At 37.4% G+C, this 27,092-nt stretch overlaps 1 protein-coding gene across 3 annotated transcripts in view; it reads left to right on the top strand.

Annotated features, from left to right (window-relative positions):
• Positions 1-27,092, top strand: part of Sema2a (Semaphorin 2a) — a 677,811-nt gene that overhangs the window by 464,436 nt on the left and 186,283 nt on the right. For all 3 annotated transcript variants that reach the window (XM_086907345.1, XM_012486985.3, XM_003693921.4), the window contains exons 2-3: positions 6,039-6,126; positions 17,987-18,038. In XM_086907345.1, the coding sequence (XP_086763471.1) occupies positions 6,039-6,126; positions 17,987-18,038 (140 nt within the window). The remainder of the gene's footprint in view (positions 1-6,038; positions 6,127-17,986; positions 18,039-27,092) is intronic.

Below are 27,092 nucleotides of genomic sequence, written 5' to 3'. Positions count from 1 at the left end.
TATATGTGTAAAAGCAATATTTTGCACAATCACAATCAAATGATTAAGCATCATATTAATTGATTTTATTATTACATATAAATGTAATTGAATATTAAATACTTATAATTAATATTATTTTCGTAAACCTTCAACAAAATCGTGTTGCAACATATCGATTGGAAGGCACAATGTTCTACACAGAATAACTAATACAAATTTAAATAATTATATCAATGAAACCGCAATATAGGTGATTGATTATTCCTTATCGATGCCCCATTTTCAATCAAAGTGCTCGACATTTATAGCGAATACGTGTGTATCGATTTATGAGAACAGCGAATACATGTGTATCGATAATAAAATCTATACATTGATAAAAAAAGAAAAAAATTCAACAAGCTCGATATAAAATTCTCTCGTTTAAAAATAAAGAAAAATCACTGGAATCGAAAGCTGGATTTTCTTAATTAAAGCAGGAAATACTCGAATTTCTGTGCGATAACAAGCAATGGTCATCTCTCTGTTTATAAACTGTTGTGCTACTGTGTTGAAAATATATACTGTATTCTGTTTATTGTGACTCGCTCGAATATCTGGGAAAAAAAGAGAAGCACAAACGACGAAATATCGCGTGTTTCTTGTCTTTTAAATTTTAACAAAAGTTACAATAGAAACTAAAGATTTCTCGATAAACGAAAATAATATTTTTATAGAAAATAATTCCATTATTAAAAAATCAATTTAATCGAAATATTGCGCATAATATATTTCTTTGCGTTGAACAAAATCATTGCTTGAAATCTTTTCTCGAGATATTCGAGCGAATCACGATAAATCACGCTATATCGAACCCGTTGAATATTTATTCACGCGTTAGCGAAGGTAAAAGTAAAATATACGCGATAATGTCTCATGAGGATCGAGTCCTTTGAAATTGGAGAGAAATGGCGGAGGAAAAAGAAAAAAAAAAAAAGAAAAGCTTTATCCCCCATCCTTTCGCGAATATTGATTGTTCATACTTGGATTTTCTCTGACCAGTCTGTACCAAAATAAAATTTCGAAAGGAATTCAGGCAGCCTGGACATCAATTTTTCTTTTTAATTTTTCGTTTAAATTTCGCACACGCGTGGACTCCTTTCTCTCTTTTTTCTTTTTTTCCTTTTTTTTTTTTCCTTCTTTTGTATCGTTAGCGATGAGAAAAGAGAGAGAGAGAGAGAGATGAATCGATGAAACAATTTTTTTCCCCACGTTCGTCGAGTGACTTTAATAGTTTCCATCTTTTTGACGCGCGAAATCATTCGGATATGAATGCTTCTGCATTCGACACTCTTCTTTCTTTTTCAACCGGTTAAATTTTCGTTCCAGCGAATCCCGACCATTTTGGAAAAAAATCTTTTTCAAAAATCTAAAGAATTTATCGTGGAAAATTTTAACAGTATTTTATAGCGTATTAGTGTATCGGAACACTAGAACAAAAAAAGGAGTGAAAATCGTCGAGTGAAAATCCTTTTCGAAATATTCGATAATAAAATATCACGTATTATTCCGAGCAACAACATATTTCTCACAAAATTTTCGAGGGTAGTCAGATTAAGAAACACTGCGTCGGGAAACAATTCGTTAGATCTATCATCCACGCGAGCTCGTGTACGCAACGAACGTTGACGAACGTCCAAACGGATCGAGTAATGATAAAAAATTACTCGACGTTTCGAGGAGGGATGAATTGCCGCGTTCCAACGATACCATCTCGTTTGTCGTGGTTAACACGAGCCTCGAAACGGGGACGCCTTCTTTCGAGACGGATGAACACGAAGAGTGTACGAAAAACAGGGTATCGACTCGGTTAATTGAGAAATACCGCTTAAGCGAATTTAACCCGGTGGCGGAAACCACCGAATTCGAATGGATAGCTTCCGGCCCCGGCCTCGTTTAGCGTTATCTCCACGCGTTAACAACCCCGGAGGAGGAACGATGTTATCCTGCGCCGCGATATCTAAAGGCACTTTTTCGACTGGTCGAAGGGGCAATTTACAGTAAATAATCGCGTCCACGGTGTTTTTAACGGGGAATCGTAGGCGGTGGTAATAGACGGTTGGTCGTAATTTTTTCTGGGAGGGGGAGGGGAGGTTAAAAAGGGTATATCGTCAACAGCAATTTGGAGAATTAAATTAATGAGAATTTAAAAGGAGGGAAAGAATTGTCGTTCGTGATTTTTGCCCTTTTATGCAGGATGAACTCCGTTTATTGGAAAATGGGATGGTTGGTATCTTGAAATAGGATGGAATTAGTGAAAGGAAAGAGAAAGTGGCGAGCGAATCTTTAATAACTTCGGTTTATATTCTCAGTTTACATAGTGATGATTTTTTATTAGGAATAAATCAACATCGGTGCATGGTTAAAGTAGTTATTTTTTTTTTTGATTTGAGAAAAAGGGTAATTAAATATTTGGTTAATTCAATCTTTGCGTTTAATGTCAAGATAAAACAAAATTTTTTTTGATTTTTGTTAACTTTCTTCTTATAAGATAGAAAGATACTCTACTCAGCGAAGTTCTTATTTAATAAGTTTGACTTTTCTGTAATAATTTCTGATGAAATTATTACAGAAAAATTGCATCTAATTGAATTATAAAATTGTGAATTTTATGATTGGAATTGTCCAATTGTTTTTTTCCATAAATTCATAGTTTTCATAGGTAAAATTTCGAACAACATTTATTTTAGTTTCTCCTTTTGATTTCAATTATTTGAAATAATATTTTCCACGAATTCTTGAAATTTATTTTATATTTTACTATTTTGCCAATTAGTTAGAACGATGTTTTTCTTTCTTTCTTTTTAATTTTTCTCCGATTCGTCACTATATAAATGTATAACTTTGTTTCAATTTGTACACACGTATTATTCGAAAGATCTGTATACAATGAACAGCAGAATCATTAAAGCTTTGAATTTGGATTATAATTGCATGATTAGAGATATTCAGTGAATTAACCTACTAAATAGTCATAGAAATTTCAACAAGCAAAGGCGCTCGCAAATATTTGGCAATTAGTGATTTAATAATTTGCCGCTTTAATGCATTATTGTCTCGATAAATACGCAAACAACGAAAGATTCAAGGGAGGGAGAAAGAGACACACGATTGACAATTATTTAAAACAAATACGTCATATTCAACCTCTAAAGAATTTTTTGAAAACAATATTTCCTATCACATTATTTAAGATTACATTTAAATGATACACATAACTTTCACTGTTAAATAAAAAGAAGCATTATAGAAACTAGTATTAACTTTAATAAAAACCACACACAAAAGAAAGTGAGTATACTTAAAAAACTGTTATGAAGATATTAAATTTATATTGCAAAAGTAACTTTGCACATACGTTCAAATATTTTCATCCAAAAAACAAAAAAAAAAAAAAGAAAATCAAAAAAGAAATTAAAATGTAGAAACTATAATCCCATTTTTACTAACAATTGTTGAGATACTCTGATTCTTCACTTCTACTGCTTTCCATTCGGCCGTAAAGTTTCTGGGGAAACGGAAATAGATGCCGTGGCTCCTCTCTTTATCCATCGACCGAGCGCGAGTAAAATTAATCTTTCACAACGATGTACGTACTCGAACCGCAATTTCCCACGACACGTACCTCAACTTCGAACGAGACTCGACGAAAAGTTGTGCCGAGCTATGCGACAACCGCGCAAGATCACCGGTCGCGCCGAAAATAGTAAGCACCCGAACGAACCAACAGTTATGTCAACTGGTCGAACGAGGTGCAGGTGCAGCCATCATCTTCCGTGCGAGGCGATACGATTTTATTGCGGCAATAAAATCAGAATAATGCGCGCGACGAACGCGCCGAGCGGCGCTGACGAGCCGGAAAAACGAACCGCCGATATTTGCGAGAGAATATAAATTTTCAGTCTTCCCTGGGGGACAGTCTGCTCCTGGGCCACGCGGTTTATCTAACGAACCGGGGGCTGGGAATGTTGTAGACTGCAAATAACGTTGCATCGAATGATTCCAATGTGTTCTCTCTTTTCGTTCTTTTTTTTTTTTTTTTTTTGCAGAATTTTATAGGCGCGGTTTTATTTCACTGCTATTATTATACGTGTGGAGGCGTCGATTTTCGACGTGATATATTAGACAATTGATAAATTTTAACGGATTCGACTTGGAACTAAGGATCTTTGGAATACTATTCTACGTTATTGTTCATCGATATACAATCGATATCCGAATATGAAAACGTTTCAAACCGTACAATTTCCGATGTTTACTCTCGAATCCCCGTGACAATCGAATGTTCACGATTCGAATTAAAAATCGCAAGTGGTGGTGGACACGCGATAACGGCCTACCACTCTCGTGCTAAAAAGTGCCATTGTTACCGTGGCCACCATCGATTCGAGTTAGCCAATCGTGTTAAGCGGGGTAGATAAAGAGACGAGAGATCGGGCTCTGTCTCTCGCGAGGAGACGTAAACACGCGGAAGAAAGATGAAAGCCAGCCCGTCCAACAACGACAGTTGGACCCCTTTCGCTCGACGTCAGCCTCCTCCCCTTCTGATACCGCATAAAATATAGTATTGTTCGCGCTCTGTTAGTCCAGAGCGTACGAGAACGAGTATATTTAGGAAAGGGCGGCTCTCTTTCATATGTTAAGCAGATCAGTGTCTGCCTACGAGATAGAGGGTTGAAAAGGGTGTTCAGAGGGAGAGCGCGAACGACCCCTTCGACTTCTATCCTCCCCCCTCCTCCTCTCCTGTCTTGGAATCGTGCGCTGCTCCTAAATGATTGCCGGCTTGACTTAATGTTGTGAAAAATGGCCGTGCACTCCCGCCCAATCTTACAGGTATTTTTCTTTATAAAAAGGCGAGAGAGAGAGAGGGGGGGGGGAGAGAGCAAAGTGATGAATCCAATTTTTCAGCATCGTATAATTCGAAGCTTTCCGCGTGGCTGAATCGTGATTCCCCGCGATTTATTATTCGTCTCGCGATCTATTCTTGCTTCTGAGGAAAGGAGACATTTTTTTTTTTTTTTTTTTTGCCCGACGTATTTACATCACTCGAGATTAGTCCAATATTCACGCAGTTTAAATGTTGAAGAGAGATGTACTTTATGGTCGAACGATTTCTCCTCGCTGCTCCTTTTTCGATGCGGTGAAATTTTTAGTTCGCGCGAAGAACACGAAGACACTGCGCCGCTCGTGAATTAATGCTGCCTTGATTTTACGATCGCGGTTATACGGAATGGGCGAGCCAAGTGTCTCGTAACATTTCTCTTTGAAGAAAAGAAAAGAATAAGTCTCGCTCGGTTCTTGCCGTTATAAATCAAAATGCGATCTTCGTCCCTGGCATAGTTTTATTTATTTATTTAGGAAAGGAGGATTATATTTATCTGTCTCCACTGTATATCTAACATTTTTAATTATTAACGTGTTTTGCGATACTTCTCTTCTACGCTTCTCGAAAGTTTCAACCTTATTTATTTCGAGATGAAGAGAAATATCTTAATAAAGTAATTAAATTTGTCACGTTGTAATATTCAACGTATTTTCCAAACCATAAAAACATCTTACCAAGAATCTTGTACCGATAAAACAAGTTTCTTCTCATACGAATTTTGACTTGAACAATGAATAAATCATCCAATGAACGTAACTCTCCCGGCCAATGAGATCCATTCGTCGCATACCGATGCTCACACACAATGCTCCCTGTAATAAAAACGCCACCCGCTCGATGAAACGAGAAACGTCATTGTTACGTGTCCCGTAATTCTAACGAGTTTTATGACGGCGATATAAGTCGCCTGTTGGCTTTGCCCGCCTCGTACGAAGACGGCGAGACAGCGAGGAGAACGAACCCCTTGTTCCCTCACCAGAAACGGCCTCACCCGTTCCATTATAAAAGTCATAATGAAAATCTAACGAATCCACGTCGAGCCACGAAGAGAGAGAGAGAGAGAGAGAGAAATGAATTCCCTCTCCCCCCCAGTTCTCCCTGGTTTAATCCCTTTGTTTACTTTTGCTTGCAGAACACGTGAGGGAGTTCAGCTGCGGGATGCTGTATTACAGGACGCTGTACCTGGACAGTAAGAGGGACGCCCTATACGTGGGCGCGATGTAAGTATTATTTCCTTCTTATTCCTCGTTTTCTCCCTTCTCTCCACCTACTTCTCTCACGTAATAATAAAATGTCGCGCGATGAAAATCCTCGCGATAAAAAGTTGCGCTTCATCAAAGCAGGAGGAGGAGGAGGAGGAGGAGGAGGAACGAAGTGTGTGTGCCACGAAAGGGATTTTTATGATTCTCGTGATTAAAATTCTACACGGTGCGCGGCGAGAGAAGAAGAGAGAGAGAGAGAGAGAGAGAGAGAGAGAGAGTGCAGGAGGGTGTCGATTGATTAAATTTCTCGGTGTGACGTCGAACGATCGGATAATCCGTGTTTTGAAACACGCTCTGCGTTACAGGAGTTCTGATACACGTAGATTCGCGATGATAATTATCGTCCCGCTGATTGCAGACGAATTATCGCTCCGTTCCATCGCCCCATTTCACGTATTCTCCTTTTACGTGTATTATATCCAAGGGGCAAGGATCGATTTTTACTCGTGGCCTTATATCGAAACGTGTGTGGTCGAAACGACGCGCAATTTCGTCGTTATTTATCCCTGGATTGAAATGAAAAGTAACGTTACGTTCGAGGGGGTAACTGGGTCACGCGTGAAACGTTTCGTGCAGCTCTCTGTGTGGGTTAGGAATAATAAAAGGGGTGGGCTGTGTCCTGTTTTAGATTATTTTCATCCAAAGTTTGCTCGTTTTCGGTAGGAAAAAGTAGGCTGTTGTTTGCGATCGTGTTAAAAATTTTTGTCTGGATGAAATACGTGTCCCCGTATTGCGCCCCTCTTTTTTGTGCATTCTTTTTTTTTTTGGTATTAGTGGCGAGACATTTCAAATTTTTGGTTTTTCTGTATGATGAGTTCTTTCTTTTCGCCGAACGAGCGTGTTCCATTTTAATTAATTATTAAGAAATTAACTGAAATGAAAAGGTACGTAAAAAAAAATTGCAAAATATCAATGAGTTGTAAAAATTAATCTTGGGATCTTTCGAATTAATTACAATAACGAAGAATAGTTATAAGGATCTCGTAAAGAATCATATATATATCTATAGACGAATCGAATTTATCGAAAGAATGAATAATAAATGAAAAATAGATATAGATATAATTCTCATTGTAAAATTCGAAAGACTGGATAAATTTTATCACCACTAACGTACTTTCTCCTACCTCTAATTCTTATTAACACGTCAATCAATCATAGAGAAATATTCGATCGATGGAAAAAAACACGAAGACATTTTTGTTTAAACAAATATCAATCAATTATTTCTTTCGTTGCTACGATATATTTGCATAAGTTCCACCCACGTGTACTGCTAATCGGACCAGTTGTATTTGCATGCACTCTTAGCTCGAAATGATACATATATACATATCCGCGTTTATGTACCGAATCGTTCCTCTGTACACGAAGGGGATGACCAGATTTCGTTTGCTAAACGTTTCAATTTGCAGAAAGGTAATTTACCGAAACCCTGGGGGCACGATAGAAACGAAGGAGCGAATTAAATTCCTTTGCAACTTTTTAAAGAACGCTCTCGATTAATCCTGACAATCGAGAGAATGGAAAAAAATACAAGCGAATGATACCTCTTGATACCTCTATTGATTGATTCAACGTGATTTCACTATTCGAATCGTTTGAGCTTTGTGACCTATTTTTAATAATCCATTACGCGTTATATTCCATACATCATTTTGATTAAAGAAATAAAAGAAAGTATTAAAATGAAATAATTATCGCGGAAAATTGAAATATATCAACAAATTTTATCATTTGTTTAGCTATAATCACTTTCCTCGTCGCCAATTTAAATAGGAAAATAAAAATGTCTTGCATTATCCCCTCCCGTTGGGGTGGTAATCTAATATTCTTGTAGTGAGCTGTCGTTTCTCCTTTACAATGAAGGTCATCGTGGAGGGGGGTGGAGTAGAGGGTTGTTTTCTCGGCAGTGGATAGAGAGGTTTTGACGGGGAGCGTTGCATCATTACTACGCAAGTATTATTTCTTGATTCGGTTCCAACCTTTTCTTCCCCCTGCTTTACTATCCTGTCGGCTATTCACTGACGTTTTCTTTTGTGTGCCTCCCTTCTTAATTTGGTAAATGCCAGCAAAATGCTACGCGGCTCCGCTAATGGAGAGGGCAACGTCTGAGAGATGTTTCTGGCTACCGAGGAGAGAGTTTGTGTTTCGTACGAGACGACAGTGTAAGGGATTGTGCAATGTATTTATCGTGACAGAAAAAATTATATCTGTAGATTGTGTTCTGACAATTGGAATGAAACATTGTAGTCATTTCTAGACATTCTGGATATACTTATACGTTTTTAAGCTATACTTGTACGTATTAAAGAAAATAATAGATGTACTACATTAAAAATACAAAATAAAATTTAATAAAATCTGTATTCTTCAATTTTTTTTTTTTTTAAATTATTAGATTAGTAGATAATTAGAAGAATGGAATTTGATGGAAAATATTTTGTATTCTTTGATATGTACATTTTGTGCATTTAAATTTTCTATAAATGTATAAATCCGCTTATCACATTTATATTCATGAAAATATGAAATATATGTGCACAAATATTATATGGATTATATTTGGAATTATACATTAAAAATGATTCTATTGCTTAAATTTTAAAAAAGAAAAAGTGATTTTAAGTGATTGAAAATATGAATAAAAATACGTGTATATGCATATTATAGAAAGTTTCAAGAACAATAGATCAATATTTAAGAAAAATACACGTTTTAGTTACAAATTGCAAAATACATGTTTATGTTATTATGAATGATTTATCCAGCTTACAATAGCAAGAATATATCCTAGATGTGTGTTTTCCTCTTTCTTCGTATTTTATATAAAATTGAAAATATTGAAAATATTTCTTCCTTTAAAAACAAATTATTTTAAGATTTTGAAATTTATTTTCTAATTAGAAATTTAATTTAAGAAAAGAGTGTGATATATTCTATTATTTTTTTTATTAACAGGCACACATTCACTTCGCAATAGCAGATCGATAAGATTCTCGATTTGGATTTCCTACTTTATGATTATTAGTACCATTTTATCGGATTCGTGTTACGTGTCGGATTACAAATACGAATTGTAAGCGAATTTGGGATAAAGACAATTTATTTTGTTTATATTTAAGGTATTTATCGATACTTGCGTGGTTCATTTCACTAAACAGTCGGGATAATGAAAGTTTAATCCTGGCGATGCTCAATAAAATAGCATTATGCTAATCTAATAGGTAATTCCGGGACAACTGGTAGATATTGAATTCCAAAACGCATTGACGAACGAATTATCAAATTTAATGTCACGATAAATCCTTCTTTACGCGAATGATATTGCCACAACATACACTGATAACTATTCTAATTTGTATTATAAAAATTTGACAGGTAAATCTAATTTTTTTTTCTTTTGTTACTCATCTTGTTACATTTATTTAATGAAAAAAAAAAAATAAACAAAATCTCGAACAGCAAAATCAGATATACGATTCTTTAACTCTATATAATCATCACATTTATCTTTAATCCTTTCATCTTAACTAAACTACTTGAGATAAGTAATATTAATCAAACAAAGTACAATATTCAAATACTTCAATTCATTCTTCAATTATTATATATTTCACAATTTATTTAACACATGACCACTCATCCAATCCAACACGATAAATTCAAAGATTCAAACGTCTCCAAACGAATTGGATAAGGGTGACAGAAACGTAAGAGATGATATCCTCTCCTCTCGAAACAACACCCTGTTCGTTTCTTCCCTCGTAAGTACGAGAGTACGAAACAAGGCGTGGTAAATAAAATAACGAAATAAAAAAAAAAAAACGCTACTTACGATAAATTGCATTTTCTAACGAGGGGGAGGGGGAGAGCAAGATGGAACGAAACGGTTCGTTTCGAATTCGTTTCCCTGTTTTTCTGGCTACGTTCCATGGCCCCGTTTCCCTTCTATATCCCCACCTGCACACGCAGTCAAACGCCCTTCCGCAATATCGAATTCCGATAAGAATTCTCGCGCAAAAGGAAAACGATCCCGACATTCCTTTTCCAATGATGCGAAACGATTAAGCTCTATAATCCTCGAGAACGCGCCGTTTCGATGATGTGACTCTCGATTTCAGGAGGAGGGCTCGATCCCTCTCCCCCTCCTACCACCGGGGGAGGAGGAGGTAGTTTAATTAAAAGGCCACGGATAAAACGCGGCGCGTTACCTGGCGAATTCGAATCGAGGGCGTGCTTTGTAAACGTGAATTGCGCGCAGTTTCGATCGAGTGATACTGTTAATCGTCCGCCAGCTGGTTAATTGGATTTCGAGGGATAGATATTCTTTGGGATAGATCGATGGATCGATGGATTGTTATTTTTTTTTTCTTTTGGATATAATTGAGATTGTTAATAAATTCACTTTTTGATGACTCTTCTTTCGTTAAATATTGTGTGAGTATTTTTACTCGAGAAAATGTGAAAGATCTGAAAGAATCGAAGGATCTTTTAATTCTTCACGGTTTGGAATTATTTAAGAAAATGTTGCTTCCGTGATTGATTGAGTTGAATGAATGAAAATTAATACGATATAAAGCAATTTGTAACTTGACAGATTGAGATAAATGTGCAAGGAAATCTTGAATTGATTTTCCATTACGTGAAAATTAAAAAAGAAGAAGAACGCTTATGCGTCACTGTAACGATCAATTCTTTGTGACACCATAAAACGATCGAAGAATTTTTTCCTCCATGAATTATGACAGTCGAAACGAGGAGAAAAAAAGAAAATCTCTTCGCGGTTGAAGATCGAATTTCATAAAACGCACGCAACACGTCGTGTCGATGGAATGAAAAATAAAAGAGATAAACGTTTCCGCTTCGAATAATGAAGCAAAGGGGTGATAGAGTTAAATCAATACGTCAAAATAAATTGCTCGATAATGCTTTCGATCTTTCTGCTTGTCCACGATAATAAATTTTTCCCAGCAGTGCGAGAACCACGCAAGGCATGCATAGATATAAATAAATTATCTATTTCGCCTTTTTATGCAAATAATAGCGATTTGTGTTTATCTAACTTTCTTGATAATTGTTAGTTCGAACGGAATCAACAGCTTCAACTTATAAGCAATTAAATAATCTATTCTGATTAATTTTCTATCTTCGTATACATTGACAAATTAACACATTCGATGAAAATTTTAGAATACGTACTCAAGTCTTTTAATCCATGGCAATACATGCACCCGGAGGGAAAATAAAAATGAACGAACCGAAGAAGCGAGAAAGAATGGATAAAACTGGAAATAAAATAGATAGTTAAAAAAAGAGAGAGAGAAGGAAAGAAAACAAAAAAATAGACGAAAAGGGAAAAATGTGTAATCGACGCACTTTGGCCTCAAACTTTGTTCGGCTCGTTGTCCTCCGCTGCGTGTTTCTAATCCCATCATGGTTCTTCTCCCGCCCTTTGTCCTTTATGAATCCCTTTTCGCCCTTTTGTTGTATCGTCGACACAGGATCGATATCATGTTCGAACCATCGTTCCTCGTTAATTAGAAAGGTGATACCCATTAATTGTAGTTGGAGAATCGACGTCTACATTGAGGTTCGCTCCACAATTAAAGCACGCTAATTGAACGCTTCCAATTATCAGACTTCTGGCCGAGTTATGATAGCCAAGAAGAGGAAAAAAGGAAAGATGGTCGAGTATCGGTTTGGGTATCGCGATCCAAAACACTCGAATCTCATCTTCGCGGAACGGTGCCGTGACACGGAAATCTTTGAATCATTTTCGTGTTGGCAACCTGTGGAACCTGTGGATCCTTAACCTATTTTTCGTGAGATTTTATAGAAATTATCTGTTACCTAGAGATTTTTTTTCACTTGTTTCTTTCTTTCTTTTTTATTTCTGGCTTGAATCTGAATCAATGCTTGTTTCTCTTCCTCTTCTTGAGAAGGAAGGTATCGTTTAAAATTTTAATAAATTTTTTCACATTCAGGTTTATAATAATAACAATACTTAGTTATTTTTATACCTTTAACGTTTTACGTTTTTTCCCAAAGAAATTATATCGTATAAAAGTTAAAATAAATGAAAAGTCTAAACAAAAATTCAACTGGATTATTATCAATAAAATAAAGATAAATTCATATTGCCAGCAAATTTTCTAAGCTATAAATTACCAGAAATTATATAAATTATTTTTTTTAATTACCGAGTTTAATTACACAAAAGAGTTTAAAAGTCGAGGTGTGTCCCTAATTATTTTTGATCAGACGATTCTTTTTTTTCTTTTTTTTTTTTTTTTCGTCTTTAAGATATATTTCGCGATAGACATAAATGTTCTTCTTGCATATCATCAACGTGATGATATTGGATAGCGTTGAAATTATGCGAATATCTTGTGCTTCTACTATCGATAGTGCCGTGGAAAAATGATATCGATTAGCTCCATTTTCCTTGACGATAAACGTTAGTGACAGCTAATGATAGTTCTACGTACATTGGGTGCGGTGCTAATATACTTCAAAGATCGTTCTGCTTATAATCGTTTTACCATAATTGCAAGTTTTCATTATTGAAAGATTGAAATCGTAGAAATTAGACAGGGAGTGGTGTTAATTAATTTTAGATTTAATAATCAAAAGATTCTGATTTATCAAGTGATATTATAAATACAGTATAACACGTTGCAAATACGTTTTATTATTAAAAATTGCGAAGAACGAGGAACATATTTATACCATATTCCGTTCATAAAACTTCGTGAGACGATCGCGTAACTCCGTTTCGCACAGCTAATTTGAAACTCCTTTGTCGTTCGAATAATGAGATGCATTGCGCTTCGTTCATCGAATAGAGTCCAATTCAGCCCGGCACGTCACGGTTCGTCTATTCTAATTCAACATATCTTATTAGCCTATCGAGTTAGATGTACACGAAGAACATCTCTTAATAGAAAGTAAGACTTGATAATATTCTAGAAATTAATTTTACAAACAATGGAAATTTCTTCTCATCTTCTTAGATCGTTTTTTAAAAATCTCTATTATTCCAAAACGCTGTAGAATCATCGGATATAATAATTTGATAATTTTCACAAAATAGTAATCTTACTCTTGGAAACTTTCTTCTTAAAAATTTTTCAATTCCAATTCATCATATACTAACTGTACATTCGTGGTAGTATATTTTTTTTTTTTTTAAATTCATCTACGGAGACAAGATGAAAATTCTAATAACAAAAGTGATAATTAATGTGTATATTTACACGTAGCCCCGAGGATAAATAGAATCGTTTTAATCGATTTAAAATTCTCGTCGTCGAAGCACATAACGTTAAGCGATGCTGCTATATTTTACATAATTAAACGGGCAGCGGCGCGGCGCGATTCTGGAAACACGGCAAACGCATTTAGTGAATCAATCGAAATCCGACGGATGTGATTAGATTTCATGCATGATCGGCGTCGAGCGTTTCAGCAATTGATACACCGTAATACACCTATGAATCGATTGGAATCGATATATTGTTGCGTGTCAGGGACCGTGATGATCGTTTCAATAAACTATCGATATTCTTCGCTTTCTTCTCTTCTAATATTTCACATTGTTGACTAAATACGTGCCAGATCTTCTATGATATTTGTGTAATAAATTTCTTTTCTTCGACTTACAAAAATTTTTAGAATACTCGCATGTGGATACATTTATTTTTAATTATTTGAAACGGAATCAATTTATTTTTGTCCTTGATTTTCGATAATTTTGAAGAATCGCTCCACTTAATTTTTTAGACGCTCTGTTTTATTTATTTCTTCTTTGTTATAAAGGTATATTTATCGAAGAGAATTATTGTAAGTTCGTGAATCTCTTTTAAAATTTATTCTATTCTTATTCTATTCTATTTTGTAGTTTGAATTAAATTTTTCGTATATACAGATTGCGTGAGATAAAACTCTTTTGGTTCGAGGCTTTTAATATGCCATATGATTTTAAGTTACGACGAAGGATATTGGATCGTTTATTTCAGTCATGAACACAGAATTCCAAGTTTTTTTTTTTTCTTTCTTCTTTTAAGCAAGTAAGAGTTATTAGATTAATCAATGTATACTTGAAAATCAGGATTATTCGAACGGTTAAGAAAAAGAGAAAATGTCATGGAGAGGAATTCAATAAAGAGTCATTGCTTCGTTTTTTTAATTAACGACGATTTTATAAGTTTTGCTTGAAATCAATCGATGCGATTAAAAACGATTTATTCTTAAATTGAAATTACGATCTTAATTACATTACATTCAAAAGAAAATTGCAGCATCTCCAATAATATTATCATTTAAATTTTTTCTTTCTTAAATTTAAGAGATTCTTCTAACTTTACATCTCTTATCCACACTCTTATCCTTTCTTACTTATATTATAAAACTCTTTCTTTAATTTTAAGCTTATATCAATTTGTACAGAGTAAAATATTGTCAAAGTATAAAAAAAAATATATATTTTATACAATGATACTTTGTATCTCTCATCGAAAGCTTAAAAGCTTAATTTTTCTTGCCTATTTCTATGCACCAAAATCATCGTTATAAGATTAAAGGAAACGATTACACTTGCCTGGTCGTCCGTGTCGTAAAAATGGTTAAAATCCTCCCATTTTATGTTAAATCGCGGCGAATACATTATTCTTGGCAGAATTTTCGGTGTTAATAGCAACGATCCCTCTTCCTTGACACGCGTTTCACCATCGAAAATTTAAGGGAGAAGATGGGGGAGTGGATCCCGACGCGTCGGATAATGCATCGCAGGTCGGAGCTGTCTATCACGCGCAACACCAAGTCAGACAGCCACGCTTTTCTGATTTACTATCTAGTAGATTTCCAAGTTTGTCGAGTACGTTGCTTACTACCCTCCTACTGCCCCAGCTACCTTAAAATATTTATTCCTTCAACGATCATTTATGGCTTCGTTCATCTAACGTGGCGAGCGAATTAAAAATATCTGTCTTTTTCACTTCTCTTTGCTCGTGGCCATCAAAATCACAGAAATTTTCCATATTTATTTCCAACCTCGTTCATTCAGCTTCGAAAAATTTGCTTTTCAAAACCTACAACAAATATTTCTCTTCGCGTTTCTCTAATCTCTGTTAATTATATTAATTGTACGTAATTAATATTCTGAATCTGTAACAACTCTTCAAAAAGAAAGAATTCAACTAGTGAGAAGATCGTGGCCACCTACGATTCCATCGAAATTCCTGCGAGCAACTCGAGGGGCAATCGTACGAAGGAGAGGGAGAGGGGAAGGCTAGAAATTCTCCACGGAAGAGATCGGTGGATGTCCGGCATTTCGAGGCTGACTGGGCGGTTTTTTTTAAATCGAAAACGCGATGACTTCACGCTCGCGTACCCGCCGCCATCGATCAACCCCGCAAATTGCTCCCCGTACAAATTTTTTTCCTTCCTTCCTCGAGCTCGCACGTACGACGCTCACGACCCGCCTCTCCCATTCACCTGTCCCACTCACTTCCAAGAAACTTGCTCCTCTCCTCTCCATGCTCGAACAAGTCGACGCGGCCGGGATTCCAAACTGCGGATTTGTTTTTCCACGTCGCTATTTACTTTTTCACGCCGGCGTGCACGGGATGAATGAGGAAGGAAAGCTCGAAGGGTGAACCGACGACGACTCGCCTTTCTCGCCCTTATTTCTCCCTTTCTCCCCTCCTCCTTTTCTTTTTTTTAACTTTTCTTCTCTCCTCTTCTTCTCCTCGCCGAGCATTCCATTCGAATGCTTTCTTTCCTCGGTCGAAGCCCGATGATGAATGGTTATTGGAATAAAGTTATGCCGGTGCTAATGTTGCGAAACGTTTCGAAACTGGGTAAACACGATTTCCTACGTCGTTATTATTCCGCTCGAGAACACTTTTGTTTTCATCGCGGTCGACTAAATGTTAGCAGGAAATCGCGAACGTATTTACGAATCGTGTGGGATTGCTTTTTCGACAAGCACAACAATTGCGAGGATCAGTGGTTTGGATGAGTTTTTTCGATTCTATCTTCTTTCTGCGTGGTTATTTTATGCATCTTATAAAATTAATATACCCACAATAATCTTAGAATTGTGGCTTTAACGAAAAAATTAATTATTTCCTCAATTGTTGCTAGAATTTTTTATGTACTTTTGTTTAAATAAAAAAAAATATTAATTTTTGAATAAGAAAATATTCGAATCATTTTCATAACGTCAATTATTTCGTTTTTGAAATTTACGTGAAACGAAAAAATTACTTATTTCCTCAATCGTTGCTAGGATTTGTTATATACTTTTGTTTAAATGAAAGAAATATTAATTTTTGAATAAGAAAATATTCGAATCATTTTTATAACGTCAATTATTTCGTTTTTGAAATTGATAAATTATAGCCAGCTGAGATATCGTAGTTATGGAGGAGAGGAGGCACGGAAACTCAAAGCTCTTCCGTTTCTCTTCCAATTTCTGGGTCAGCCAGGCTAAGAGTTTCCTCGTTTCGAATGATTCGTAGGATCCTTAGGAAGAAGATCGGGAAACGCGGTGGAAGATTAAACACGCCTACGAGCTCTGTGTAATCGAACCAGCTTGCTCTTCGATCGTTCTAAATTCCCTGGCGATGAGTCGTTCAAAGGAACACATCGTTCACACCCATATAAATGTGAAAAGGTTAGTGCGAGATCACCGACCACGAGTTTTTTTTTTTTTTTTTTTTTTCCTTTTATTGTCATTATCTTAGATCGTGAATTTCCTCCGTGACATTTATTCCCTTCTATAAGGGATAGATAATATATAATGAAGAGAATAATGTAATTTTGTTATCCGCCGTTTCATCAATTCGAACGATATACAAATGTCACGGTTCACACTGTGTTACTTTATTCATCACACTATATTATGTCTGATTAGATGAAAATAATTATTTTATCGATATTTTATTTTCTCTAGTTTGCCAAATATCGTTTATCGAATAGAATATCCAAGAAAGGAACAAGAAGATAAATATTGTAAATCTTTCCAAAAATACGTATAATACATAAGAGAAAAGTTTATTCCAAAACGAAAAACACTACAAATTTGTGCAACATTGATTCAAAGATGAATGAAAATAATCCTGCAATAAAATATTCGAATCAATGATTGACACCATTGACTCAATGAAGTAAATAATTAACCACCCACAACGATGGTAACGAAACTTCGTGACACTCTATTTCAACAGACATCAGCCTGTTGCATACCATCAGCAAAACATTCTAACTAATTCGACCAAACGATTCTCTCTCTCTCTCTCTTTCTTTTTCTAACCCTGCCCCGCAATCTGGCCGAGGGGGCGAGTCGTATTCGCTGAACAGGGGAAAAAGTTGCCAAGGAAATCCCTCGTTACCTTCGTTCTTTATTACACGGCCGTGCACGCGTATTTTTTTTCCTTTTTTCCTTTCCTTTTTTTTTTTTTCGTTCGATATCCTCCGAACAAGCCGGATCGTGCCTCAAAGGAGGAAATCCTAATAAAAAGCAAGCGATGGAACGGAAACGAAGAAAGTTAGGGGTCCTTGGAGAGGGAGTAAGACGCGGAGGGGGTTGAGAGGGTGTTCCTCCACCCTTTCTCGATGCTCGTAGAAATTCCGTTCTACCACGGGCCAAAACGCCGTAAGCAAAGTGGCACACGCCCCCGCACAACGCCCGTACATAACCGTGGCTGTAGATAAGGCGTGTAATGTATCCTCGCTCGTGGAATGAAAATTTATGCCACGAGTGGCTTTCGTTTAAATTCTTGTTCGATTTTCATTCTTTTTTCTTTTACAGGGACAAAGTGTTCAGGCTGAATTTGAGCAACATCAGCCATTCCAACTGCGAGGTGAGTATCAATCAAGAAAATGTATTATTACACATTGATTTATAGTTGTCCTTCTTGGAAATCTCTATTATTTATTTGTTTCGAAACGAGCAAATTATATATTGATTTTATTGATTTTATTCAAAGGATGAAGTATCGCGTGGAATTTTAAATATTGAAATACATCTTGGAAAAAAAAGTATTAGATTTAGAACCAGGAAGGGTAGCGTGAAAGTGAATGAAAGAATTATCGATGAAAATATTTGTATTTGATTGGTGTTTTAAAAGCATTGTTTTAAATATTATAACGCGAGATTATATATGCAAATTTTTGTTCACTTTGAGAGGATGAAATGAATATTTAAAGTTTTAATGGTTTTCATCGTTTTTTAAATACGTATAAACTTTATGATGCTATGAAATAGAGCAAAAACTTTAAATATATAAAATGTTCGAATTTGACGTTCTTTGTTATTCTTTGTTGTAAAAAAATATTTTCAGGCGAAGTTGTATTTAAAAACGTGAAAGACTGCTGAAATTCTGAGGATAAATTTCAATCACCTCAAAGAGATCTTCCCCTGACAAAAATTCTTCTTTGTATTTATTCCACAGAGACACGAATTAAGATTTTCAGAAAAATTAGATATATTTTATCGCATTTAATTTTCATTTCGCGAATATATCCAACTGATAATTTCAAATTTATTGTTATTAATATTTAATCCATATTTTAATAGTGGTAGATTGTAAAGATTGCTTATTTTTTATGACTTTGGTAAATGGTTTATTCGTGGTTGAATTATTTTTTAAATGGATCATTTTTACTGAAATATTATCCTCTCTCCTCCGTTGGAATAGTTTATTACCGGTAATATAATTGACAATTTCTGGAATTTTATATGATATTAAAGTTTCTGATCATAGTGTCTAATAACTTTTAAAGTCAGTTTCAAAAGTTTCACGATGGAAGGAAGTAAGTTGCAGTGAAAAGTTTAAAACACTCTTAGAGTGATCAAGTATTATCTATAGTAGCCATGAAAATGAAAAGAGCCCTATAAAAAATTCTTCTCATGAACGAAAATGATACTCTTCACACAATTATTAATGAAGATGATTAAATGATCTTACAAAAATAATTAACATATTAATTACTTCCTTCTTCACTGGATTACTTTAAATTTTCCAAAAAACCAATCTCAAAAATGCAATTAATTGATACTAACACCAATGCAACTTTATATTTAATCGATTCTTAAAATCGATCGAAAGGATCGCTCCATTTTTCAAAACAAACACGATATCAACTTCGTTTTCACGAAACTCTCCATCCCTTTCTACGCTCATCATTTTACCCCCTGTTGTTGTTCCTGATGGATACACGCAGGGATCGCACAGCTGGCGAACGAAACAACAAAAGTAGTAATTTACATTTATAACCTACGTCCGCCTCGAATTCAAGTTGGCGCAATAAAAGTGAATCTACATGCAGGATCTTACTCGAGACATTCCTCGCGCGCCATTTTGCGCGAATCGACCATGTGCAACCCTCTCCTCTCGAGGGAATACTTTAATTCTCTTGGAATACGTATTTCTAAACACTTTTCAATATTTGTTCCTTTACGTTGTTGTCGCAATAAATCTAATAGTTTCGATTAAAAATCTCTTATATTTATTAACGATTAATTTAACGATAATTACGAAAATCTTTCGATTTCTCTACTTTATTCGAGGAGAGGAATCAGACGGAGATTTTTACTATTTGGGATAATAAAAAGAGATCAATATTTCAAACGTCCAGTGAGAGTTCATTTTTGGAATTCATAAGATTCTTATAAAATTCCACAAACACATGTTTCTATTTCCTTTAAAAAAAAAAAAAATATTCATTCTAGGAAACGTGATAACACCCTCCTAATTCGAACAAACAACGAACAAGCGTACCGAAACCACCTTCTGTCGCGGCATCACGCTTCGATTAGCATCAAAAAATGTCGTGTAACGCTTGACCCCTTCCTTCCTCCCCTTCGACGATAAAACTTCGTTCTGCTCGTAAATCCGAAAAACGTTCTTCGGCGCTCCCCATAAAACTGTCAATCATAACGGTCGAAACGTCGCCTACATCATCGCGACAGCTGACGACTCTCCGCTCTCCTCTAAGCGATCCATTGTAGACGAACGGTGCGTGTCCCGATTTTTCCACGCACTCTTTCACCACGCTTTTCTTCCATTCCGGTTGGATAAATACACGCGAGTCGCCGAACGAAACGTTCGAAACAATCGACATTCAGCTTAATGTACGCCAGCTTCGAAAATGGACGTCATGGAGTGAAATTTTTGTAAAAGTTTTTTTTTATTTTTGCAGAGAGATCGCGATTTTTTTTTTTTTTTTCCCCCCGATTTTACATTGTATATCCGATATCACGTGCGATGAGAGGGAAGTTTAGTGTGTTGGGGAGAAGAGGGATTTTTTTTTAGGGGAATTTTGATACTTTGGCAAAGTTGATTCGGTTGAGCGTTGTTGGATCGTATTTGTGTTTGACGTAGATCGTAAATAAACAAACAAGATTTTTAATATCTTGACATATATTTTATACGATAAGAATAATTAGATTCGTGTGGATGTTAGTTCAATTAATTCGATTATTTGATATTAAATTTATGAAATATATCTTTATCCCCCATTTATTACAATTGAAAAAGAAATTATCAATTAAAATTGCTACCATCCACACGCAATAATCCACGAGATCCAAATTTTCTCCCGTTCAGAAATTTCTCTCGCTAAAACTGATTCCAAATTCAATTTTTCCTATTTAACGAAATGGAAATTTCTCCATCTCCATCCTCTTCAAGAATAAAGCAGAGTTGATAAAGAAGGGTGCATGCAGTAATGCACCCTAATTCGGTACAAAACATAATTGCACCAACGAAACAGTTACAATCTCCTTCACGCGTCGCTTTGAAATCGCGTGCACGCCCGTTCGTTCGTTCGGCTGGAATCCTACGCATCTCGTTCAATTTTTCGCGCGCTCAGGTGCGCTTCCTGTTGAGCGGCGCCAAGCCTCGCCGCTCGTTTTCCACGATCCGTTCGAACGAAGATTGAATCGGAATTGCTTTGTCGAAACCGACGTAGGCGATAGGTAACCGTGGTCGCCTGCAGTCCGATCCCGGCGGCCAGGGAAAGGAAAATTGCTTTTTAACCCTGTCCAACTGATCGCGAGATGGCGCCACTGTGTGTCGGCTGCAATGGTTTTTAGAAAGGCCGAAATCTCGTTCGCGCGTCTTTTTGCCTTCTTTCCGTCGAAACGTCTCCATCGAGATTCCCATTAACTCTCTCATTCCGCTCGTTTCCCGACCTCTTCCTCGTTTCTGCCTGTCCTTTTGTCCATCTACTCGGATCGACTCTCTATCTCGAACGGCCAAACGGTTTCACTTTCGATTCGACTTGGGATGGGAAGCGACGAGAGAATAGATTTCTCACAAACGACGTTTCACCTCGATTGTTGTTGATATTGGACCGTTTACTGTTATCGAATTATCTTGGACGAGTGTCTCTGTTCCGTTTCCTCGAATTGTTATTTCATGAACGGTATCATTGTTATCGTCATGTATTGTTCCTTCTTAAAAATTATTCGAAAATTATTCTTGGAAGAACGAACAAAATTTCATAGATAATTTATATTTATCTACGATTTTAAATTAAACAAGTTACATCAATACAAGGTTCCGTGATTTTCTAAAAGCGCGTGGAAAAAATCCATCTCGAGCGTATGCATCAAAGCTGCCAAGTTGGGTGTCCGAGAAAAAGAGTTAAACAACTTTTATAGCCGATGGAAAGATATCTATGCGCTCATCATTTCGGGATTGAAATACAAATACACCCGAGCCACGCTCGATATCCATCGTAACATAATCATCTTGTAAAACAATATTTCCCCCGTCACTCGCCGTTCCAATCGTCACGTCAATTTTCCCCTGGAAAAATTTCAATTTCCAAACCCGTCCCGCACAAAGCGAGCCGGGATTAAGAACCATCGGCGTGTGACAGGCGCGAGAAACACGATACGCGGCTGTTTTACGTGGATTCAATTTACCATTCGCGGGCCAGGCCGCCCGCCGGCCGATCATAATTAAAGAAAAAAGGCCGTGCTGGAAACACGATCCGCACGATGCCGCTCCATCGAAAGAACGAAACTCGAGCGATGAACCCTTTTTTCCGTATGCCCGTCCACTGATCGGCCGTTGTTCTCCGCTTTTAAATTATTTTTTCGTGTCCTCGCAATCGTCACATCTGGCCGTACAGGCGAATGGGAAAAATGGAGGGTTGCCTCTCTCTCTCTCTCTCTCTCTTCTACCCTTTAACGTTATTTCTTTCTTCCTTTCTTTTCTCCCCACCCTTCTTTCTGATTCTCTATTTGGGGTGGTTTTCGGTTTCGCGACAGGTGGCACGGGCAACGATACGTTAGCCGAATAATTGCGTTTTCGAATTGTCGTTTCCTCCCCTAGAGAGAGAGAGGAGGAGCGTCGTTTCACCGTTCTTTGTGCCCGTGGAAACCAGTATCGAGAAAGGAGGACTTTTTCTTTTCCTCCCGCGGTCGAAACTCTTCTCCCCCGGAGGAGGAATCCGGTGGAATTCAATGGCCGATTTCAATGGACTGTGGAAGGTAAAGATACGTGAAAAGCTACTACTCGAGGCTACGTCCGATATCTCGAAAATTGTTTTCTCCTCCCTGCCTCATTTTTCTTCTCCCCCCCCCCCTTTTCTTTCCTCTCCTTATTTCCGTTTCCTCTTTGCGTCTCGGTTTTTCTCTTTTCTCGGTATCGAAGCCAGTTTTGATTTCGTTTTTTTATTTTCTCTTTCTCTTTTTGCGTGATTCAAGAAGATTCGAAGAAGATTTTTAAGAATTTTTCGTCGCGCCTCTCTCCGCGTGTGTGTTTTTCAATTTATGGGGGTTACGATCCACTCGAAATTTAATAACGCCCCGTCGTGCTCTCAGTTATCATCAATAACTGCGGCTCATCTCCTCTTGTTCCTTTGCGCACCGACACTTTGTCGTCTGGGTTCCAGCGCGACACTTTGCCACGATTGTGGCGTGTTCGCGCGATATTGCGCGGAAGAATAACGCCATACCGAAATTATTTTTCTCCCCCTCTCTCTTGTCCTCCGTGATCGATAAAGCCTCGTATTTCATAACGAATTTACGTCGATTTGTACATCCTGATGTGGAATTTTGAGATATAACAGATTCCTCGTTTCTTCGAACAACGTCAATGATCGATTTAACGATAAAAATATTTTAATGACGGATCATTTATCGATTAACTCGGTGTTTAAGATAATCGTTTAACCTACTTTACGCCAGAACGTGAAACGTTTAAAGTTGCTGAACGTGAACGGTTAGACAATAAAATTCCATCGCGGAGGTTCACATTGCCGCAAAGTTTAGTTCCATGGAGGATTCCCAGCGAATGTGGTTTCGACTTTGTTCACCGCGACACCGGTTCATGGCGTGACCAAACATTAACACGTCTGTCGTTTCACTTTTCGCCAATTTCTCCCAGAGATGTTCTATTTCTTTTTTTTCTTTTTTTTTTTTTCATCTTCAAAATTGTTGCTCAGTTGCAACAATTGTGACTTTTTAAGTAATTACGTATTTCGATCCAATTTCTACCTCGTTACGCCTCTCAATTACGAACAGAAATAACAAGACAAATCATCGAGATCCAACATTTGTCTTCGCGAATTTTATCAACTTCCCCCTCCTCGCTTTGCGCGACACATTCAATTACAAAAATGTCCGTTCCTCGGTAATATCGAGTAAGAACAATGGAACAGCTCCACACCAACTCCCATTTCCGATTTCAATTTCACCCGTTAATAAATGCAAACTACCCCCGTCCCGTGGAGAGTTTGGTCCGTCCGTTCCGCGAAACTTCCGTGTTCCCTTGTGCCATTACGAACTTAGATCCGAAGGAAGCGAAACAACGGTGGAGAAGGAGGAGGAGACTCTCCATCCGAAAACTTTACACAGCCTTTACGCAGTAAAGTAAGGAGAAAGTGAAAATCCAAGGGTTAACTCGATCCCGGGGTTGGCCGAGGGCATGGATCGTGAAAAATTCGCGAAAGTTGGCCAGGCCCTGTAACGTTGGCGGGCACCGGTTACAATGAAATCCCATTGCGGGGGCCGGTGTCGCCACCGCAGAGTTCGATTCCATGGAGAATTAACGGGAATGGGATTTCGATTTTACTCGCGGTACTGGTGGCGTGGTAACGTAGCCGTAAAACGTTGGCGCAGGCTCGGCCAGGCCGCAGAACCGGCCATCCCCCTGTGACAAAACCCCCAGGGGTGTTTCGCGCTGGCCGACCGAGGGGAGGGCCGTGAAACGAAAAAAAGAAGAAAAGGGGAAGGGAGAAGAGAGGGGAAGGGAAGAGAGAAGCGAGAGGGAGGAGTGTAAGAAGGCGGTCTGATGCAATTTCGCGATTTTGCATACATGCATAGCGATTGCGGTCTTGGAAGAAGGAGAGGTGCGCGAAGGAGAAAATTGATCAAAGACATGTCTCTCTCTTCCGTCTCCCCGTCTATTTGAAGTGAGACGTGGTTTATTATTGGTGTTTGGACGTGGAAGATGAGGGGTGGATGCCTCGTTTTCGTTGGGGATGGTTGTTTGGATAACGTCGAAATGAAGAAATTAATTTTAGGAAGATTGTAATAGATCGACATTTTTTCACATTGACACAAAAGTGGATAGATTTTCGAGGGATAATTTATTATTTATTTCTCACTTCTTTGAAAACAAAGTTTCAAAGAATCGATTCCACTAATCGAGAAAGAAATGGGAATAATGGGAATTGGATCGAGACTGTTTAATAAACCTTTTTCGCATCTGACGTAAATGGAAAAGTATATAGCTTCGGTGCTAGAGTCCATCTCACGGATCGATTCGATGGTGTCGTAGCCCGCGACACGTCACGCGAGCTACGTGTGCGTTCCACCCTAAGGCCAGACAATGGCCCCATGCTAATCCGTGTCTGCGTTACAATTTCATAAGGGGGGAAAGAAAAGTTTCGAGGCCGTGCGTCAGTCCTGAGGGAGAACCAGACCCATACGTTCCACGGCGAGTTATAACACGTGGTGCTCGGAATGGACGGCAGGGGACACCCCCGTCGAGCTCGTGCATCTTGCACAAGCGTTGGCGCCACTCTTACGAAAAACACACACGTGGAACAAATCAACCGCAACCGGCAATTTTCTTACTCCACTGCCCGTACTTCGTGGACTTTCCATTAGCGCACAACTGAAGTTCGGTGTTGTGGAAACGTATCGATTGGGGCATTAGATTGATGTAGGGTCATTGTCTGGGAAAGGAATCGTCCAAGTTTCGATCTTTCGTTGTTTTACCTTTTTTTTTTTCCCCTCCCCTCTCTTTTTCCTTATTGTGGAATAATGACGGTTTGCAAGGTTCGCGTCTAAGTTTTATGTTTTTTCTTTTTTTCTTTTTTATCGATCTTAAGTGTTGGTGAAGTGCGAGATTGAGTGGTAAATTTTTTATGAGACGTTGAAAGGTAGTTATTTCGATATTGTATGAGAGATTCACAAGGATATAGTTTTTGAATTTTTATATTATATATCTTTATCTTTAATAAAGGAAAGACATATTTTTCGTATTAAGTTATTTACTAATCGTTTTCAATTCCTGTTAATTTTATTGTATCATATATAATATTTTAAATGACCAAATTCTAATATTACTATGATTTCATTATCAAATATCTAATACAATTTAACACGAAGAGCAACCAATATATATATATATATAAAAGTAGATACCAATTTATTGATGTACATAACATTATATACAACAATAATATTATTCAATAATATCGTGCCGTCATCATTTCTAAAATTAAATATACCCGATATCGACTCTCTCTCCAATCAATCGAAAAAACCTTTTGAAACTTATCTCGTTCTCTGAAACGAATCGAATGGGCGCGATTTAGAGGATGCATCAAAGGAAACCCTTGAATGATTCGATACCTCCTTGTATCTTTATCGTCGTTTCCGGACGTACACGCACGTCCAACGATAAAATCAGCCAATCGTATCCTTTATCGAAACCTGCCTTTTCAGCGTGCTCGAAATGTTCTGCTCGAGAACAAAGGGAGGTAAGAACCAAAAAAAAAAAAAAAAAGAAAAAGAAAACTTGGAAAGAAAGAACTCGAGACAAGGAAGAAGAAACGATCGGTTCGTCGATCGATTTCGAGATCCGTCGATCGAAAAACAGCAAAGCTTTGCTGCCAGCCCAAAAAAAAAAAAAAAAAACAGATGGAAAAAAGGAAGGGAAAGGGTGAAGTGGAATCGAGGAAAATCGGGATCTATAAAACACCCGTACGTCCAATAAAACAACGTCCAATCTCGATCGGGATGGATCGAGGCAAACCGCATCGCATCAGCTCACCGGAAACTCGTGCGACGACTGCAACTCCGGAAGATTGGACGCGGGGGCGGTTTTACGTTTACATGACGGCAGTAAAGTATTAAGAAGCCCTCCGTGGGATTTACACGGTTGTAAAGCCGCGGATGAGATACCGGTACGCGCCTCGATTCGCCGATGCTGCGGCCGCGTATGGCTTCCGGTGCCGGCTCCGGATTCTATTGGTCGCTTCTGACAGATTTATGCGTCCTTTACGCCCCGGGTAATAATGGCTCGTGTTTATTTCGATCATCCTCGTCGTCGTCTTCTATTATTTGATTTGTTCATTTCCTCGTGACAAGAGGATCGTTTCCGGGCAAAATTATTTTGGCGATGGTAAGAAAGTAAGAAGGGAGTACGATTGATCTTAACGATCGTTGTTAATGAAATTTGTGAGATGTATCTGTTGTTTAATTAATTGAAAAATATGAGACAAGGAAAAATGCGAAATTCGAAAGGATTGTTGGTTGCACGTTTATCTAAAACAAAGTGTATTAATTATTTATAATTCGTTGCTGTGTGCTCAATTTTCTTGAAACGAGATTTCTTTTCTAGGGGAAACTTTAAAAATTTGGGAGCTCCAATTTTCAATGAGAAATT

The sequence above is a fragment of the Apis florea genome, unplaced genomic scaffold (assembly GCF_048593485.1).
Source record: "Apis florea isolate Af1SG1 unplaced genomic scaffold, ASM4859348v1 contig_2839_pilon, whole genome shotgun sequence".
NCBI classification, from domain to species: Eukaryota; Metazoa; Arthropoda; class Insecta; order Hymenoptera; family Apidae; genus Apis; species Apis florea.
This window is presented reverse-complemented; position numbering and strand designations above follow the sequence as displayed.